The 20,431-nt window shown below is 52.7% G+C and overlaps 2 protein-coding genes across 2 annotated transcripts in view; one reads left to right on the forward strand and one right to left on the reverse strand.

Moving 5' to 3' along the window:
• LOC147646935 (uncharacterized) overlaps positions 1-20,431 on the forward strand; it is a 592,289-nt gene that overhangs the window by 460,210 nt on the left and 111,648 nt on the right. The window contains 1 exon segment of the mRNA XM_086872733.1: positions 14,850-15,334. Coding sequence (XP_086728859.1) covers positions 14,850-15,334 — 485 coding nt within the window.
• Positions 3,817-9,975, reverse strand: LOC147646953 (uncharacterized). The gene is made up of 13 exons (XM_086872775.1): positions 9,774-9,975; positions 9,345-9,416; positions 9,185-9,256; positions 9,031-9,096; positions 8,473-8,580; positions 7,772-7,843; positions 7,612-7,683; positions 7,426-7,524; positions 6,867-6,974; positions 6,510-6,581; positions 5,826-5,903; positions 4,619-4,784; positions 3,817-4,089 (listed from the first exon to the last, which is right to left on the reverse strand). The coding sequence occupies exons 1-13, from the start codon at positions 9,868-9,870 to the stop codon at positions 3,891-3,893; spliced, it is 1,281 nt and encodes a 426-aa protein (XP_086728901.1). The 5' UTR covers positions 9,871-9,975; the 3' UTR covers positions 3,817-3,890.

Raw genomic sequence — 20,431 nt, forward strand, 5'->3', positions numbered from 1 at the left:
GGTTTTGGAGAATGCATATTCCTGAATACAGTCAGATTGTGAGCCCTCTTTACCTGGTCACTTGGAAGAAGAATAATTTCCATTGGGGCCCTGAGCAGCAACAAGCCTTTGCTCAGATCAAGCAGGAGATTGCCCATGCAGTAGCCCTTGGCCCAGTCAGAACAGGACCAGATGTGAAGAACATGCTCTACTCTGCAGCTGGGAGCCATGGTCTGTCCTGGAGCCTTTGGCAGAAGGTGTCTGGTGAGACTCGAGGCCGACCACTAGGATTTTGGAGTAGAAGCCACAGAGGGTCCGAAGCCCATTACACCCCAACAGAAAAAGAAATTTTAGCAGCCTGTGAAGGAGTCCAAGCTGCCTCAGAAGTGATTGGCACTGAAGCCCAACTCCTCCTGGCACCCCGACTACTGGTGCTAGAATGGATGATCAAGGGAAAGGTTCCTTCCACCCATCATGCAACCAGTGCCACATGGAGCAAGTGGATTGCTCTTATCACGCAGCGCGCCCATATTGGTAAACTGAACCGCCCTGGGATTTTGGAAATAATTACAAACTGGCCTGAAGGTGAAAATTTTGGTCTCACAGATGAAGAACAAGAGGAAGTAGCAAGGGCTGAAGAAGCTCCACCATATAACCAGCTGCCAGCATAAGAAACACGCTACGCTCTTTTCACTGATGGTTCCTGTCGCGTCGTAGGGATGAACCAGAAGTGGAAAGCAGCCGTATGGATCCCCACATGACAGGTCGCAGAGGCCACTGAAGGAGAAGGTGGATCAAGTCAACTTGCGGAACTCAAAGCTGTTCAACTGGCCCTGGACTTTGCTGAAAGAGAGAAGTCGCCAAAGCTCTATCTCTACACGGATTCATAGATGGTGGCCAATGCTCTGTGGGGATGGTTGGAGAGGTGGAAAGAGGCTAATTGGCAGCGTAGAGGAAAACCAATTTGGGCTGCTAAAGAGTGGAAAGATATTGCTGCTAGAGTAAGGAGACTACCAGTGAAAGTCCGCCACGTAGATGCCCATGTCCCCAAGAGTAGAGCTAATGAGGAACACCAAAATAATAAGCAGGTAGATCAGGCTGCAAAGATACAAGTGTCAAAAATAGATTTGGATTGGGAACATAAGGGAGAGTTGTTCCTAGCCCGATGGGCTCATGATGCCTCAGGTCATCAGGGTAGAGATGCCACCTATAAGTGGGCACGAGACCGAGGGGTGGATTTAACCATGGACAGCATTTCCCAGGTTATTCATGACTGTGAGACATGTGCTGCGATCAAACAGGCTAAGCGGTTGAAGACCCTCTGGTACGGTGGGCGATGGTCCAGATACAAGTATGGGGAGGCCTGGCAGATTGACTACATCACACTGCCCCAAACCCGCCAAGGCAAGCGCTACGTGCTCACGATGGTGGAAGGTACCACAGGATGGTTGGAAACCTACCCTGTGCCTCATGCCACTGCCCAGAACACCATCCTGGGACTTGAAAAGCAGGTCCTTTGGAGGCATGGCACCCCTGAGAGGATTGAGTCAGACAATGGGACTCATTTCAAGAACAGCCTTATAAACAGCTGGGCTAGGGAACATGGCATTGAGTGGGTGTACCATATCCCCTACCATGCACCTGCTGCTGGGAAGGTGGAGAGGTACAATGGACTATTAAAAATCACCTTAAAGACACTGGGTGGAGGATCTTTTAAAAACTGGGAGCAACATCTAGCAAAGGCCACCTGGTTAGTCAACACCAGAGGTTCCACCAACCGAGCAGGTCCTGCCCAGTCTGAGTCTTTACATGTAGTAGACGGAGACAAAGTCCCAGTGGTACATGTCAGAGGTCTGCTAGGGAAGACAGTTTGGGTCAATTCTACCTCGGGCACAGATAAACCCATTTGTGGGGTTGTCTTTGCTCAAGGACCAGGTTGTACATGGTGGATAATGCAGAGAGATGGAACAACATGATGTGTACCTCAGGGAGACCTGATCATTGGGTAAAAGGTTACTGCCATTGTCTGTACATTAAACCATGCAGACATGAAATAGAAGGAAATGTGTAAGTGTTGAAGGTATGAGCAGGTGAAAGATGGAGTTTTGAGTGAGTAAAAAGAGAGAGTGGGGAATCCTGCAGCTCTCCAGCGTGGGGGGTCTGGATTCAGTAGCTTGTTGTGGGGCTTGACAGGGGCATGATGGATATATTGCTTGTATTTTTTGGGTGGAACGGAGGGGAAGTTTCTATGTATGTAAATGTGTGCAGAGTTGGAATGTTAGTTTTGTCAGTAAGTCGACGATATGGGGATAAGGGGTGGAATGTCCCGGGTTGATTATGATGTTAAATTGTATCCCCATTTGTCCACCTAACCCAGACACAGGTTTTTTATTCTTAAAATTCCATCTGAGAGTAAAATTAAGTGGAAAAGAAGCACCAAGTCTGTTATCAGACTGTAATTGCTCCCCCCGCATCGGGAGTTTTGACTACAGCACAGACAGACAACAAGACACAGATCGCCTTGGCTTTCCAACTAGCCAGAGAAGAGAGGTCTTCCTGGACTGTTTTCTTTCCCTTTTTCTGAAAAAGAAAATCTGAATTTTCTGAGTCGAACCTGCTCTGAACTGGGGACTCGGGGGAGCACCGGGAGCTTGCCCCCGTGGACTACCGGGAGCCCAGCTTGGGCAGCGGCATTTTCCAGCACCAGAGGGACTGATAACAGAGTGAACACCCACAGGAAAGAGACCCTCTGGAGTTTGTCATCTCTTCTGAAGGGTGAGAGGTTTTGTAATTTGATATTGTTCATTCTTGTGCTGGGTAGTGCTGTGCCTGTGAAATAAACAGGTTTTTTCCACTTCTCTCAGAGAAATCTCTTCCCGAACTGGTTGGGGGGTGGGGGGAAAAGGGCCGCATGGGTTTGCTTCCCGGGGGGGATCCCCACTGGAGGTTTTCTCCCAAATTTGCCCTAAACCAGGACATTCAATTCACTAAATTGTATATTTTTTTCCCTTGTTATTTAATTGCTGTTAACTCAATAGATCTAGTTGTCTGATTTTAATTTCATTTACAACAGCACCAAGAAGAAAAGGGGCTTACTGAGAGCAAGCAAACTTAATCCTCTGCCAGGACACAAATTTAGAGGCCAAAAAATTAAAAAACCCCACAGCATCAGCCCAGCTTCCCAGTGAGAAGGGTTGGAACTCTCTGCCCTCAACACTTCCCCAGCAGGTTTACAAAGGTAGCTGGGATCTAAGCTGTGCCCTCTGAATCAACAGAGCCAGCCTCCCTTCAAGCTGAAAAACCACGGCCCCAGTTATAGCCCTGGGTGCCTCCTGTGCCCCAGAGAATGGCCCGGCTCACCCGGCCCAGCCTGGCCCGAGCAGCCTGGACTGGCCTCAAGGGATGGGCTCCACCTGCCCGCTGTGCCCACAGGCCGGGCCCAAGGGCTCACAAGAGGCTTCCTCCCAGCTCTGCAAAACCTCAGCCAAGACTGTCCCCTTTGCTGTGCTGAGAAGAGTAAAAAACCCTCTCAATTTAACCCCACTGCACTCCTCATGGGGAATCCCTGCACACCTTAGGAGAGAGCCCAAATTTTCCCTGTGTGCCTCATGAGGTGCAGGCCCAGGTGATGCCACTGAAGGAAATGTGCCCTCACAGCCCAGGGACGCTCAGCATGGGCTTCCCCCAGCCCCTCGGGGCCCCACCGCTGGTCACGGCAGCCCCTGCCTGGCTCCTGCCTGCCCACACCGTGGGCACCCCCGGCTGCTCCTGGACATGGAGCTCAGCCGGGGCTGGTACCATGTGGGCTTTGCTGGTGGTACCAGCTGGACACTGGGGTGACAGCTCCATCTCTTTATTTGAACAAAAATCATGGGCCAACCCCTGCTCTGGTGGACAGGGGCTGCCCAATTTCAGTCCTGGCCAGGGAACAGGGCCAGGGGGCTCAGGGGCAGAGGGTCTCGCTTGGGAGGTGTGCGTCTTGGGATGCCCTCAAGACGGGGATGCAGCTGCAGCACAGCAGATGGGGAGAGATGTGGAGAGCGAGGATAACAGGTCAGCTTCTCAGAGACTAAAATCTTTGGCTGCTCTTCTGAAGCTGCAGAGGTGCTCCTGTGGAGAGAGGAGGTGGCTGAGGCCCCCAGCTACCGCTGGCACTCAGGGACCCTCCTGAACAGCAGGGCCCAGAGCGGCCAAGGCTCCCCAGCATGGCTGGAGCTGCTGGCACAGCTTGGCCCAGCTGGACAGCTGCCCCTCAAGGCCGCAGCGAGCAGGGGATGGCTCTGGGCAGGGTCCCTGACCAGGAGCGGGCCCCAGAGCGCCTCTGCCTTTCAAGGGCAATCTCGTCCCCGCTCTTTCTCCTGCCCACCTTGCTTTGCCTCTGCCCGCTGCCCCTGGGGCTGCTCTTGGCCAGGCAGCCTCAGTGGGAGCCAGCACTGGCTGCAGCCCCAGCGGGCTCCCCAGGACAAGGCCCAGCAATTAAGAGGCCAATGAAAGGCCTGGGCAGCAGCAGAACTCTCAGCAGAGTTATTTGGGCAACCACTGATTACCCACAAGTGCACAGCAGCCTCATTGGGAATGTTTCCTGACTATGAGCAGCCTTTCAAGAAGCTGTTTGAGGCCGAGATTGCAAAACACTCACCGTTTTCCCTTCCGGCAATACCAGATCCCGGCACAGCACATCATCAGGAAAACTGCTCCACCAGCCACAATGGCCATTAACTTAATCAAACCATCTGTTCCCTGGTAGAAAACTCTTCTCATGCTCTCCCAGATCTTCTGAGCATGTGCTGTGGTGCCAGCTGCATCTGTGGGAGCAATGGGCAGTGTGAGCCTGTGCTGTGCTCCACTGCTGAGCTGGCAGCACGCTGGATACAGCCAGGACGTTCTCTGTTTCCCCCAGAGCTGGGGCCTGCAGGCACCTTGCCACCCCTTGGCACAAGACTGCTCAACCCCCTGAGCTCGAATGGCACAATTTCTCTGTGCTGTGCTGGTCTTCTCCAGGCAATACTTGTCAAAGACATGGATAAGGATCAGGAAAATGCCCACGGTTTTGGAAATGCTCCAGGGCCACCCCTCTTCCAAACAGACCCTAAACCTGAACTAGCCTGAAACTGGAAATTTTCAGGGGATCTCAAGGTGTGCGTGGCCCATGGTGCAGTTTGGGTTCCCTGTCACCTGATGCAAAATGCTTTCCTGCAGAGGCTGGGAAGAAGCTGCAGCCAGGCCAGGCTGGGAAACAGCCCTGTAGGCCATGAAAGCAGCAGTGGGGCAGTGAGGCTACCATGGATTCCTTCCTGCTGTACCGGCACACGGCGTGTCCAGATGTGCAGAGAAAGCCCCTGGCTGCTGAGTGTCAGGAGGAGGCTGAGGGACATGGACCCACCATGGCATCCCTCCAGATCATTCAGGACTATGTCCAGGTATTTGAGTTCCCCCATTGCTACATTACTATCTCCTATAGGTTTGTTCTTCTTTCTCAGGGGACCATTATATAAAATATTTCCATTTCCCAGGAATGGATCCCACAGAACCAGTGGTCAGCCTGTGGGATCAGCAGGGAGGCACCACACACCCCAGTGATGGGAGCTGGGCTTGCTGGCAGAATTTAGCTCAGGAGCTGGGAAAGTCCTCCCTGCAGACACACCTATAACTCAACAGCCACAGAAGCTTCAGTCATGTCTGCTGATCTGCACAGGCAGCACTGAGCCACAGGAGCAGTGAGAGGATCACGCAGGGTGAGGGCACAACCATGCACGGCTCTGTCCTGGCACCTGCAGAGATGCCACCCTGGCCAAGCCTTGGGCTCTGAGCTGGCGGCTCTCCCAGGGGGAAAGGCCTTGACCTACCCTCATAATCTTCCTCATCATCAGGCTCAGTAACTGATATGGATTGGGAATCCGGATCATCTTCATCATCAGGTTCATCTGCAAAGAAAGTCAGGACAGAACAACTCCCGTGACACTGCTGAAGATTCTTCTTCAGGCTGGAGTGGTGACTGCTGCCCTCCAAGACACTCCCTCCTCTCTGCCTTCCACTCAGTAGCAAGGACAGGGGGACCACGTCCCTGCAGTGGGCCCACAGTGGGATGGAAGGAGCCCCTTGCATGGCAGTCAGGGGAGAAAGGACTCCCTGGAGCTGCCAGCAGCTCTGAACTGAGCCTCAAGCAGGGCCAGGGCTTGGCAGCTGGAGCAGGAGCATCTCAGGTTCCCTGGGGCCAGAAAGGAGCCACACAAGGCAGAGCCCCAGGGCACAGCCCTGAGCCCAGCCCTTCCCTCTCTGCTCTTCTCTGTGGCTGCACAGAGCACACGGAAGGAGACACTGGCATTACACACAGGAAGAAGATTGACAGCTAAATGCTCCTTCCTCCCACTGACAGCAATGCTGTGGGATCACTCAGGGCTCCAGAAGGGAGCAGGGCAAGGTTTCCAGAATCCGTCAACCTTCAGATTCTTGAGGGAAATGGCACATGAGTGAGCTTTTGCCACCTTGACACGGATTGTTCTGTGCGGAAAGGGACATTGAGAACTTGCCTCCAGCATCTGGCAAGGTCTTCAAACCGCCATTTACCAGCACTTCCAAATGCTCCATGTCACCATGCCAATCTAGAAGGGAGCACAGATCAGAACCATTCCATGGTGTGCTGGGATCCCCTTCTGCCTTAGGGAACTGGGCACTGCAAGGAGGTCACGTAAGGCCGTGGGAGCCAGATGTCAATGGACATGGCCAAAGCTGCAGAGGGGCCTGAGGAAAGCTCTGGACTGGCTCTGGACATTCTCAACACCTTTTCCATGCTCTGTGCAAAATCCCTGAAAGGCAGGCACTGCCAAGGAGCAGAGATTTACAGCTCAAGCCTCAGCAGGGCTCAGGCCCAGAGGCACAGCAATTACCTCCTGGGGCTGTGCCTGGCATGGCCTCCCTTCCTGCAGCAGAGGCTGCCCATGAGCCACTGCTTCCTCCGGGAAATGGCACCTTCAGCACAGCCTTTGGGTTCATCTCTGGAGAAAGGAAAAGCCACAGCTGGATCAGATGGAACCATTCCCCATTGAGGAGGTGGCATGTTCAAGTGGCAATATTTGTTAAAGTCATGGTTAAGGATCAGGAGAAAGGCGAGGTTATTGGGGCTGGCCAGGGCCCTCCCTCCTCCAAACAGCCCCTACACCTGATCTAGCCCAAGACCGGGAAATTGCAAGGGATCTCTGGCTGTGCATGGCCTGTGCTGCAGTTTGGGCTCCCTGTCACCTGATGCCAAATGCCTTCCTGCAGGGACTGGGGAGAAGCTGCAGCCAGGCCAGGCTGGGAAACAGCCCTGTAGGCCGTGAAAGCAGCAGTGGGACAGCGAGGCTGACATGGATGCCTTCCTGCTGTGCCAGCCATAGCATGTCCAGATGTGAAGAGAAAGCCCCCAGCTGCTGAGTCACAAGAGAAGGCTGAGGGACATGGACTCACTATGGCGTCTCTCCAGTTCATTCAACATCTTATCCATGTGTTTGGATGTCTCCAGCGACTTACTATCCTCTGTAGGTTTGTTCCTCCCTCTCGGAGAACCTTAACAGAAAGTATTTCCATTTCAGATGAATGGATCCCACAGAACCAGGGCTCAGCCTGTGGGATCAGCAGGGACAAACCACTCACCCCTGTGATGGGAGCTGGGCTTGCGTGCAGCAACCAGAAAAGGAGCTTGAAATGTCCTTGATGCAGACACACCTGTAACTCAACAGCCACAGAAGCTTCTGTCACCTGGTTTGTGACAGGTTGTCAATGATTATTTCTTGTTGGGACAGTGAGAACATACCTGCATGGGGCTCCAGAGGCTTAAAATCTTCATGCAGCCAAGCTGCTGGAGGAGCCTTCCTACCACCCTTGTCTAGAAAGGAGCACAGATCAGAACCATTCCATGGTGTGCTGGGACCCCCTTCTGCATTAGGAAACTGGGCACTGCAAGGGGGTCAGGGGATGGCCAAGGGAGCCAGATGTCAGTGGATATGGCCAAAGCTGCAGAGGGGCCTGGGGAGCTCTGGACTGGCTCTGGACACTCTCCACCTTCTTTGCAGGCCCTGTGCAATATCCCTGGTGGGGCAGCGGCACCAGCCCAGGGCCCAGGGGCTCTCCCTGCCACAGAGGTAACCATTAAGCCCTGGGCCAAACTGCAGCATTCAGTGTCACAGACATCCCTACCTCCGTCCTGCCCTCTCTCCTGCCCTCCGTCCTTCAGCTGGGACAGCTCCCCCAGCCCAAGGGGACAGAGCCAGGCCCTCTCAGGGCACACTGGAGCTTTACCCTCCCCTCAGCCCTTTCCCCACCATGGGCATTCCTTGAAGCCGCTGCCAGGTTTTGGGATGTGTCTCCCATGGAGGGACCTCAGCAGAACTGCTCAGTAGCCGAGTGCCCTGAGCCTGCTCAGGATAATTCCTCTGCACTGTGCTCACACAGCCAAGCAACAGAGATGGCAGCTCAAGCCTCAGCAGGGCTCAGGCCCAGGGGCACAGCAATTACCTCCTGGGACTGTGCCTGGCATGGCCTCCCTTCCTGCAGCAGAGGCTGCCCATGAGCCACTGCTTCCTCCGGGAAACGCTGCCTTCAGCACAGCCTTTGGGTTCATCTCTGGAGAAAAGAAGAGCCACAGCTGGATCAGGTGGGGCTGTTCCCCAACAGGAAGGTGGCATCTTCAAAAGGCAATACTTGTCCAAGTCATGAATAAGGTTCAGGAAGCCATCAAAACTTCGGAGCCAGGACAGGGCCCTCCCTCCTCCAAAGAGCTGCCATTCCACATCTACCCCAAGACTGGGAAATTGCAAGGGATCTCTGGCTCTGCATGGCCTGTGCTGCAGTTTGGGCTCCCTGTCAGCTGATGCCAAATGCCTTCCTGCAGAGGCTGGGGAGAAGCTGTAGCCAGGCCAGGCTGGGAAACAGCCCTGCAGGACATGAAAGCAGCAGGGGGCAGTGAAGCTGCCATGGATCCCTTCCCACTGTGCCAGGGACGGCATGTCCAGATGTGCAGAGAAAGCCCCTGGCTGCTGAGTCTCAGGAGAAGGCTGAGGGACTTGGACCCACCATGGCGTCTATCCAGTTCACTCAGCATCTTGTCTTCTGTGGGTTTATTCCTCCCTCTAGGAGAACCTTAACAGAAAGTATTTCCATTTCAGATGAATGGATCCCACAGAACCAGGGCTCAAGCCTGTGGGATCTGCAAGGACACACCACTCACCCCTGTGATGGGAGCTGGGCTTGCGTGCAGCAACCAGAAAAGGAGCTTGAAATGTCCTTGATGCAGACACACCTGTAACTCAACAGCCACAGAAGCTTCTGTCACCTGGTTCATGACAGGTGGTCAATGATTATTTCTTGCTGGGACAGTGAGAATATACCTGCATGGGGCTCCAGAGGCAGAAAATCTTCATGAAGCCAAGCTGCTGGAGGAGCCTTCCTACCACCCTCATCTGGAAGGAAGCACAGATCAGAACCATTCCATGGTGTGCTGGGACGCCCTTCTGCATTAGGGAACTGGGCAGTGCAAGGGGGTTGGGAAAGGCCGTGGCAGCCAGATGTCAGTGGACATGGCCAAAGCTGCAGAGAGGCCTGGAGAGCTCTGGGCTGGCTCTGGTCACTCTCCACCTTCTTTGCAGGCCCCATGCAACATCCCTGGTGGGGCAGCGGGACCAGCCCAGGGGCTCTGGGGACTCTCTCCCACGCACAGAGGAAGCCCTCCCTTAAGCCCTGGGGGAAAACCATCCCCAACGCTTCCCAGGGAGAAGGAAGTGCTGTCTCAGGAAAGGGAAGCCAGGCCCTGGGCTCACCTGCTCCCTGTGCTCGCCACGGAGCAGCCTGGGCAGCCCTGTCAGGCAGGCCCACTGCCAGGAGGAGCAGGAGGAGGAGGCGCAGAGCAAAGGCCATGGTGCCTTGCCCACTGCCAGTCCTGCAGCTCTTGCTGCCACCACTGTCCTGACACCGCTGTCCCAATGTCAGCACCGCTGCTGCCACAGCAGTCGTGGTCAAGGACTGACTGCTCGGTCCTTGTGGTGCTGTGCAACCACGGGGCTCTGGGACCTCTGTGACCTCAGAGCCTGCTGTCACCTCAGCCTGCTGTCACCCCAGAGACTGCTGTGACCTCATGGCCTTGGCTGTACCCCCTGAGTGTTCTCCCATCTGTACTCCAATCTGTACTGGACTGATTGTAAATCTTTGACTTCATCAAAGGGTCATTGCTAAACAAAACCTTGGTTTTGCCTGCTGACATTGCTGGTCATGTTCTGTCCCATGAGATGCTCTTGATGGTTGCCTCTTTTCCTGGGCATGGCACTGGAGGAGGTCCAGGCCCAGGTCATGCCACTGAAGGAAATGTGCCCTCAGACCAGGGACACTCAACACAGACTCCCCCAGCCCCTCGGGGCCCCGCTGCTGGTCACAGCAGCCCCTGCCTGGCTCCTGCCTGCCCACACCGTGGTCAGCCCCGCCTGCTCCTGGACATGGAGCTCAGCCAGGGCTGGTGCTGTGTGGGCTTAGCTGGTGGTACCAGCCAGACACTGGGGTGACAGCTCCATCTCTTTATTGGAACAGAAGAGCTGTGTCAGGCCCTGCCCTGGCAGGAGGGACCCACCTTCAGTCCAGGCCACAGAGCAGGGCGGGTCCCTTCAGGGACACAGGGCCTTGCTTTGGGTGGTGGCAGCATCTGCACAGCAGCAAGCTGGTAATGCAGCTGTGACAGGGACATCACGTATGGGCATGGAGATGTGAAATGTGTGGTGCAGGTGTCCCTGAAGGAGGTGTTTGGCCTTTCCTGTGAAGCTGCAGAGGGGAAGCTGTTGAGAGAGGAGATGGCTGAGGCCCCAGCTGCAGCTGGCACACAGGGACCCTCTTGCACACTGGGAGATTCTCACTGTGCTCAAAGTTTCCCTCTGAAGACTAAGAGCTGAATGTGGATGGGCTTAGCAACTGGTCTGCAGCCAAACAATTGAGTTAGCAAAAGAAGAAATTGAGAAAATACAAGTTTATCCATAGCAAGGAAGAAAGCAAGGCCGTTAGCATGGAAACCAATAAAAAGGTGCATAAGGGGTATTTACAGTTGTAATAAATGGAATTGGTTCGTGCTAACTAAATTGTAACTGTTATTAAAGTTATTATTAGAAACAATCAAGAATCAGTGTTACAAAGCAGATGTACCCCTTTGCAGATGTTACATGTCAAAATTGAGGTACAGGATGGAGTTTAGAAGATAAATGGTGTCTCAAGACCAAAATGGCCTTGAGATGGTCCAAAATTAGAAGAAATTTAGGCATTGGGCGTAAGGATTAGTAAACATAAGGCTAATTAGTAGACTAACATAACACAAGGCTTAGTACGCACATGCAAACCTGTAAGGTTATCCAAAGGACAATGAGGAAGAAGAGAAGCCTTCACCAAAAGACCACCAAAAGAAGACTGAAGACCTCCTAACAACAAGTGAGGCATGTGCCGTGAAGAAAAGTGACGTATAATCAGAAAAATCGGAAATAGGAGGAAACTTACAGGAAACATTAATGAATATGTATAAGCATACAGTATATGAGTTTAGCTTGAAGTGCTTTGTTTTGAAGGTGAGGCAGGGTGGGAAGCCTCCGTACCCTGGTGGGTTTTGCTTATGCTTTAATCATACTTAATTACTAGTAGATTATATATATAAATTTTATTTTTTTATTAAACTGTATTATTTTACTAAACTGCATTCTTTTACACCACACTATTATTCAGTTTAGTAAATTGTATTCATTTTTAATTAAACTGCCATTAAGCCAAGGGACCTAGTTGTCAAAATTCTAATTTCATTTATAACAATATTTTAGCAAAGAAAGCTGGTACAACAACATTGGTATTTAAAAAACATGACACAATATGAGCTATATTAACAAAGAAGGCACCTTACAGTGACAACATTCTACTGTTCAAACTGTAAAACATCTTTGTGTACTGATCAGGAGGTCAGGATTTACTCTTTACAATCCTGATGCTGAATGTCTCCTTAGGCTGTCTGGCCACAGAGAAGAATGAATCCCTTGCAGGCTGCCCCTGTTCGGACAACCTGCTCCTCACCCCGAGCCTCAGCATGTCTGACATGGCCCACCTGGGACAGACATCCCAAAACATTGATAACATTTCTCTTTAGAATTTTTCTTTATCATTAAAATCTAATTAATTAAAAAAATAAAATTTTATTATTTTATAATAATATTGTTCTGTATTTTTAGAACCTAATTTTTATATTTATATGAAAGAATTGATACATTTTTAGCAACTAAAAACATTATCATTCCTTGGTCAAAGTACCACAATTCCCTTCATTAATTAATTGATCACTATTTATCCCTCTTTATGCTAATTTGTCCTACTTTTAGTGCTTTGATCATATTTTTTAATCATTTTCTCAGACAGGGTAAAAGGGACCACTTTGGGGTCCATGGAAACTTTTCTGGGGAACATTTGGGGCAGTTTTGGGTCTGGAGACGGAATTTAGAGAGAACTTGGTGGTCTGGAGGACACTTGGGGGAGCCAGGTGGGCACTTAGGGATTCTGTGGGACAATTCGTGGTCTGGGGGAGCACTTGGGCATCCAGGGGGGCTCTTGGAAGTCAGGGAGGGGAATCTGGGGATACTTCGGGGTCTGGGCGAGCACTTGGGGGGCTGTAACGGGGAATCTATGGGTCGCGGGGGATGATGGGAGTTGTAGGCGCCGGTATAATACGGTTTGATGGGGCCGCGGAGCATCACGGGAGTTATAGGCGCATCTCCAGTGGATTCCGGTGGGGCGTGGGGCATGACGGGAGACGGAGTCATGGCAGGAATAGTGTTCCATGGGCGCCGCGGAGCATGATGGGAGCTGTAGTCCCGGAAGTGGCTCGGAAGGCGCGTTTGGCGGTGTGGGGAAGCACTTGGAGAGCACTTCTGCGTCCGAGCCGTGGCTGCAGGTCCTCGGGGCGAATGTATACGGCTCGTGAGCACTTGGGGGGAACCTGGGGAGCTCTAACTGGGCCCTTTTGGGCAGGGGACACGGCAGGAGGTTTGGGCGCGGAACTGTGTTCTGGGATGATGGGAGATGAATTCCCAGCCGTGTCTGGAAGGGGCATCTGTTGGGTCGGGAGCATTCAGGGATCCAGGGATGCTTTGGAGGGTCCTGAACGGGTGCTGAGTGAACACTCGGGGATCTTGGAGGGTTTGGGGCACACTTATGGGACATATGGGGGGCGATACTGGGGTTCTGGGGAGTGCAGGGCATAATCCCTGTTTCTCCCAGTTCCTTCCAGCATGATCCCATTTGATCTCAACTCTCCCAGTCAGCCTCAGCACGATCCCATTCACTCCCAGTATATCACATTTGCCCCCAACCTGGTCTCAATTGCCCCCTGCAGCCTCCTACTCACTGCCAGTATCATCCCAGTATGATGCCAGTAAGATCTGTCTCCCTCAGTGTGATCACAGTCTCTCCTGGCATGGTCCCAGCTGCTCCCAGTATCATCCCAGTATGATGTCAGTACACAGCCAGTGCAATCTCAGCCACTGCCAGGACGATCCCAGGATGATGTCAGTACAAATCAGTCCCTGCCAGTGCTGCCGCTCCTGGGATCCCCCAGCCCTCTCTGTGTTCCCCCCTCCTGCATCTTCCCAGAGGAGCCTCAAGGGTTGGCAGTCCCCAGCCAGGGTCCCCAGCCAGCCCCAGGTTGGATCTGCAGCCCCCAATTTTCCCAATCTCCCAGCGGGTGGGAGCAGCGGAGAGCCCCACGCTGCCCATCCCGACCTATCCCAGCTCCATCCCCGCTCCTGCCGTGGGCTGTGAGGGGTTTGGGAATGGGTCACTGAGGTTGTCACTGCTCCTGGGGGAGGAGAGGGAGGGACAAAGGAAGATCATAGAAAGGAGAAGGAACCACAAATTCACGGGACCCTCAACAGCCTGGAGAGGAGCGGGGGGGAATCCTTGGACCCCCTGCACTCCAAAGCAGAGCATCAGGGGAGAAGGGGCCATGGGAATCCAAAAAGCCCCATCATCCCTAAATGAGGAGATGGAAACAGGGGAAACTTTTTGGATTCCTGGCACTCCCAGTAGCCTGAAAAGGGCAGGGACTGAGCAGACAGGGGAACCTGAGTGCAAGTGTAACCCCCAGCAGCTGAGACAGGGAGGAACCCCTGAACACCAAAGGCGAGAGACCAGAGATGGAGAGCTCCTGGGAGGCAATTTCAGGGCTGAATTTTGGTGTTTGGGAGGTTTTTATGGGCCCCAGATGACCGGTGACTTCTAGAGATGGACTTGGACCGAGAGACATTCAAAGTCAATGTACTCTTCCCCTATTTTACCCATACCAGGATTTCCCAGTCCTAAACCTTGTCCGGATGGAGAAGGAGGCTGTGAGAAAGAGGAAGATGCCCCAGGAAACCCAAGTAGGTGAGGAGGAAGTCAGTGCCCCTTTCCCCCTCTCTTCTGCTCCATCTCCCAGCCCAGCCTGGCCCCCGGCTGCAGGACAACCCCGCTGCCAACACCGTCCTGCCAGGGACGCACTGGGGGGATCTCCTTCCCCTTCCCTCTGACACGGAGGCAAATCCCATCCTCTCCTTGTCCTTCCTCCCTCAGACAAGGAGCTGAGGATGGAGACCAGAGAGGACAAATCCCTGGGGCAGAACCTCGTGGAAGAGGCCATTTTGAGCAGCTCCACAGTGCAGGAATCCAATGGGGAGGAAAAGCCCTGGAGATCCTGCAGGAGGAGGGGCTCCAAACCCCTTTTCCTCTGAGGAGGAAAGACCCACCCTGTGCAGGGAAGGTGACCAGAGATCCAGCCGGGGCTCTGAGCTGGTGGTCCATGAGCAGCTTCAGGATGGGGAGAAGCCCTATGAGTGCTTGGAGTGTGGGAAGAGCTTCAGCCACAGCAACAGCCTGATCTGCCACCAAATGATCCACACCAGGGAATGGCCCTACAAGTGTGGGAAATGTGGGAAGGGCTTCAGCTGCAACTCCCAGCTCGTCATCCATCAGCACATCCACACTGGGGAGAGGCCCTACGAGTGTGGGGAATGTGGGAAGAGCTTCCGCCAGAGCTCCAGCCTCATTACCCACAAACGCATCTACACAGAGGAACGGCCCTATGAGTGTGGGGAATGTGGGATAACCTTCAGGTGTAGGTCCCAACTGATCATCCACCAGATGATCCACACTGGGGAGAGGCCCTACGAGTGTCCCAAGTGTGGGAAGAGGTTTCAGACCAGCTCCAGTCTCCTCCAGCACCAGCGGATTCACACAGAGGAGAGGCCCTTCCGCTGCCCAGAGTGCGGGAAGGGCTTCAAGCAAAGCTCCCACCTCTTCAGGCACTGGCGCATCCACAATGGGGAGAGGCCCTATGAGTGTCCCCAGTGTGGGAAGAGCTTCTCCAAGAGCTGTAGCTGGGCCAGACACCAACAGAGGCACCACTAAGGGAAGCCCTGTGAGTGCCCCGAGTGAAGGAAGAGCTTCATGTGCTGCTCCAGCTCCATCCCCTATGGGAGGCCCCACGCTGGGCAGAGCCCTGATGACCCACGTTTCCCGTGATCTGCATTGGGAAGACAGTGTGTTGGTGGTGATTTTGTTTTGGCTCTAATATTCCTTTGATTCATCTTCATCCCTTTAAAATTTACAAAATTGGAGTAACAATCAACAGATTCATCAAAGGCATCTAAAACCTCACTTTTTACTAGTGCTTCAAGGGAATCTGGGATTCAGGGAGGTACATGGGAGGGTTTTGGGGGTTATTTGGTGTATTTGTCTCCATCTTTTGCCACTCAAGGAGATGAGAGAGTTTGATCTGTCACCTCAAAACCACTCAATGCCCCCCAAAAAATATTCATTCCCACCCACAATTACTGGATTCCACAGGTCCTCAGGGTGTAATGCCTTAAGTTTTAGCTTTCATATTTTTCATATTCTGCGCTGCCTAGGTTTGTAGTTTTGAACTTCATATTAAGTGTTGGTGAGCTCTCTTCACAGAGGAGGTAGACAAAACAATTCCTTTTCTAGCTTGATACTAAGGGCAGTTGTTACAAGTTTCAGGCCCAAAAGCATAAACCAGGGTGGACTGAAGAGAGAAAAGAAGAAGGACAGGGCTTCGTCATCTGAAGCTGTAATTGGACCATGAACCCAAGTATGGTGATGGACCTCAACTTCTAAAAATGTGAGACCTTGTGATCAGTTGTCCATTTTTGTGACCATTTTTGCTCCATCTTGGGTGTACTTTTGGCCAGGCTCTTGTACTGCCCAAGGTGTCTCCTTTAAGGCCTTTAATAAACTTTATTCTTAACTTTGTCTAGCCTCTGTTCTAGGTCAGCCTTCTGAAGGCATCAGGTGGAATGGGATTGGAAGGGGATTGGGCCAAGTGGGATGCAAATCAGGAGGGGTGAGATGGGCATTGGGTGGGGCAGGATGGATGTGATGGAGTTTGGGAGGTGTGAAATGGGGGAAATAGGGCTTGGGAAGGGGGTCTTGATGTCAAGTAGGGATGGGATGGGTTGGGATTGGGACTGGGGAGGTGGGGTGGGGTCTGCAATGAGACAGTCAAAGTTTGGGGATAATGAACAAAGGGGGAGCCCATTACTGAGTGAGTTTTTGGATATTCTACGTTCCTGCAGAGATTTGGGGGTATCTTATGATTCTGAGGTGGTTTTGGGGCACTCCCCAAGTCTTAGGGGGTTCCTGAGAGCAGCTCCATGAAGCCCCACTGCCAGGAGTGGTTGCCATGGGCATGAGCTCAGAGCTGTAGCCAGAGTGCATTGCCTCAGTGCTGGAGAGCAGAGAAATGATGAATGGCCCCAGACATCTCCAGTGTGCGTTTGGTGTCAAGATGAAAAATGAGGGATGAGACCACTATCCTTTGAGATGATTTATTGCTCAAATAGTTCGATAAGATATCAGTCTCAAGGCATGAGATTAGTAGAGGAGCAACAAGTCAGCCATAGCTTGTGGAAGTCAGAGTTTCTTCTCTGCACAGAAATATATAACATTTTGGTCCAATAGGCCAATGGAAAACTGTTCAGACTATTCACTGAGTCCTCATAGAGGTATAGTGAACATTGTTTATTTCTATCTTTAGCACACTTTTGTAGGGTCTGACAGGGTTCGCGGGGCTTAACAAGCTACTATTGGTTAACACATATTGTTTACATTCTTTTGCATGTACACCATGCCATTGTTTTTCTTTATTCTCGCTGTGCCAGGAGAATTTCAACGACAGTGCCTTTAATATTGTCACCTGAATTAAAAGCTGGGTTGTGCAGACAGGCTTTTACTAAAATATCATGCTTTTACTCTATTAAAGTATTTCCCTACATAGGGAATATACATACAGTAAATACAGGATATGTTATAATACACAGAGTCCTAAGATCTTTCTTTTGTTGCCCAGGGTGTGCAGGGCATACGGGAAGAGACGGAAAAGGGTGCTTGTGCTTAGCAACCTGTCAGGGCATGCCGTGGTGCAGGGAAAATGGCCAGAAACCCTTGGCCTTTGGTGGTTCTGCTGAAGGCACAAGCCCTGTCCCATCCAGGAAGCGCCATCTGTGTCCTGCTGCCTGTGTGGTGCTGGCTGGGTTGCTGAGGGCTCCCAGGTGCCTCTTGATCCAGCTCCTCTGGAGCTCCTGTGGGGCTGCAGCGCTGCTGCTGGGCCAGGCTGGGGGAGACGCTGAGGGAACAGGGCACTGGGAGGCTGTAAATGGATGAGGGGCTGTGGAGGCCCAGACGGGACAAAACCATGGGAAGGCGTGAGGGGGATATGTGGAGGCTGGAGGCTCCAAGGGGACAGGAGGCCCCTGAGGGGCTGGGGTGGTGGGAAGACCTGAGGAATTGGGTGTCAGAGGCCATAAGCAGCCCCCGGGCAGCCGCCTTGTTCCTGACACCCGGCTGCTCCGGTGCTTCCACAAAATGTCTCCCAGGCCTGCAGCAGAAGCCCTCAGGGCTGGGACACCACCCCTCCAGGAGGGTGGGGACAGCCTAAGGTGCCCAGGCTGGGCTGGCTGGGGACATGGAAGGCAGGGGGGTGCTGCCAGGCCACGGCCACTGGGTGCCTCCAGGAAGGGGCAGTGGGCAGAGGCAGGGCTGGCCACCAGCCCAGGCCCTCACGGCTGCCCAGGCCACGGTGCTGTGACCGAGGCCCCCCTGACACAGAGCTCGGGGCCCACAGAGCTGCTGCCACCATGGGGAGGGTGGCGATGTCTCCTCGAGCAGGGCTGCAGAGTCGCTGCTGCTGAAGAGGCTCTGGAGCCACAGAAACAGCAGCAGAGTGGGCACAGGAACAGCAGCACCCCGAACATCGGCACCTGCACAGTGAGGCGTCCGCAGCAGCCGAGTGCCAAACAGGGGGAGGCTGTGGGCACAGCTGCCTTTGGCTTGGCAAAAGGCTTCAGCAGAATTGGCCACAATGGCTTTCTCTTCACTTGCAGCCTCACAGCAACACTTGGCAGCTTCAGCTGCAGCCTGTGCCCGTGACTGACTTGGATGGCCGTGCTTGAGGGTGGGCTCCCCTTCCACACTCAGGTGTCCCAAGGCAGCGGCATTGGTGCCATCGTGAGAGAGAGACACTGATGGGGTTCAAGCCTTGTGCCACACCTGTCCTCCCTCTCTTCTGTGAAGGCATCTTAATGACAGAGGCGTCAGCTCTGAAACTAAACCCTGGACTTGCTTAGAACTAAGGAAGAAGCAGCAGGCACTGAAAAAAAGCAGGGACTTACACGGCTCAGTTTTGCTGTCCACTTGGGGAACCACAGAATTCCAGAGCACTTTGTGTTGCAAAGTATCATAAACATCATCCAGTTCCAACCACCCTGCCATGGGCACAGGTGGTGTGCAGACACAACTGTCACTAGAACTGGAAGAACACTTCTCCATGTTGACCTTTTCTTCTCCTGGATTTCAAGCAAAGATGAAAAAATCATCTGGTGAATCACAAATGAATATTGTAGCTCACAGAATTAGGAGCAGGAGTCTCCAGTGGCCCATGGTGTGTCCATTCAACCATTGTTAGATCGTCCAGTTGGACTCAGCCCGGTGCAGCCTGGGCACAGGCACCAGGCTGGTCCATTTCAGCATCCCCAAGTCTTTGTGGTTCCCTGTGCACCCATTGCCTCCTGAATCCATTCTTGAATTCCCAGTTACTGCTGCACAGGACATGAGAACACAGGAATAGCTTGTTTGGCTCATTCTTGTGTTCGCTGCTCCTGCCTAAAGTAATCATCAGGACTACATGCTGATGTAAAGATATAGCCAAACAGCAAAGATTTTTTCTTTAATGTCTAATACTAAAACCTTGTGTGACTGTTCAGACACTCTAAAATCCAGGGTGAAAATGACAGCTTTGGTATGGAAGAATCCTAGAAATTTTGACATGTGATTTTTCTAGTCAAGGATTTTAATGCCAATGCAGAAACTACAAAAATATTAAAACTTCTCATTTGCAACCCCTTTGAAATGGCATCAGCACACTTACAGGAGACAGGGTGTGACAGCAGGGACAGTACTTGGCAGTTCATGGCTTCAGATGTGGGAGATAAATATTTTGCCTGGGTTCAACCTGAAGTTCATGTTTTCCCAGGGTTTTGATTGACTGGTCATTGCCGGTAAATTTAATAAATGCAAAAGGATGTAAAAGCACAATTTCTGGAGAATGTGCACCTGGGAGAAAACTGGGAGAAAACCTTGAACACAGCCAGCAGGCTCTGGAAAAATTTTAAAAAGTTAAAATTAAAAAAAGATGTAGCTCTGTGATTGTCCAGGCAGGACTTTTTGTGTCTGGGGAAAATGTCTGCCTTGTACCAGCTGCACACAGACAGACAGGCAGCAACTGAAGCCTTGAACATCAGAGAGTGGGCTAATGTTTCTCCCAGAAAAACAGACCGAAGATCAGACTGAAATGTGACAGTGCCTCCGTACAATCAAACCATCCTAGGAAACTCAGCAGCTGATGGTGTTTTTGTGCTACTGCAAACCCCTTCCATGGAAAACCTCATTCCAGGAAGGAGCAACATCATCTGACAAATAGCAAGTGGGCAGCAGTAGCTCCAGGAGCTTCCTGCAGGAAGGAGCCCAGCCCCCAATGCACATGGGCTTTGGCTGCCCTCTGGCACAGAAGCCCCTCAGAGGCACAGGTCTCTGGGGCAGGAGATGGGCACCAGCACTGCCAGGGCTCGGGGGGTGGCAGGTCTGCCTCGGTGGGGACTCTGCCACACCTGCTGATTTCAGTGCTGGCCGGGCCCCAGGGCTCAGAGCAGCATTTGTGCCCTGGCCCACACGTTCCATGTCTGTGTCACAGCCTGTGTGGGTTTAGGATGGTCACCAGACAGGACGTGTCCCAAGAAGGCCGTACCAGCTTCTACCCTTCCATCTGTGGCTGCATCGGCAGCCCTGGGGGCTCCTTCTGCTGCCCTGAGCCTGCAGAGCAGGACAACGTTTGCTGATGGTTTGAGGCGTTCCAAAGATCCTG

This window comes from Cyanistes caeruleus, unplaced genomic scaffold, assembly GCF_971803275.1.
Source record: "Cyanistes caeruleus unplaced genomic scaffold, bCyaCae1.hap1.1 HAP1_SCAFFOLD_76, whole genome shotgun sequence".
NCBI classification, from domain to species: Eukaryota; Metazoa; Chordata; class Aves; order Passeriformes; family Paridae; genus Cyanistes; species Cyanistes caeruleus.

Bases quoted from the DNA above. Each gene is read 5' to 3' on its own strand.
- LOC147646953 (XM_086872775.1), bottom strand. From the start codon at position 9,870: ATGGCCTTTGCTCTGCGCCTCCTCCTCCTGCTCCTCCTGGCAGTGGGC. The intron at 9,417-9,773 runs GTGAGCCCAGGG...GCTTCCTTCCAG, and splicing joins GTGGCGAGCACAGGGAGCAG to ATGAGGGTGGTAGGAAGGCT. The intron at 9,257-9,344 runs GTATATTCTCAC...GTTGAGTTACAG, and splicing joins GCCTCTGGAGCCCCATGCAG to GTGTGTCTGCATCAAGGACA.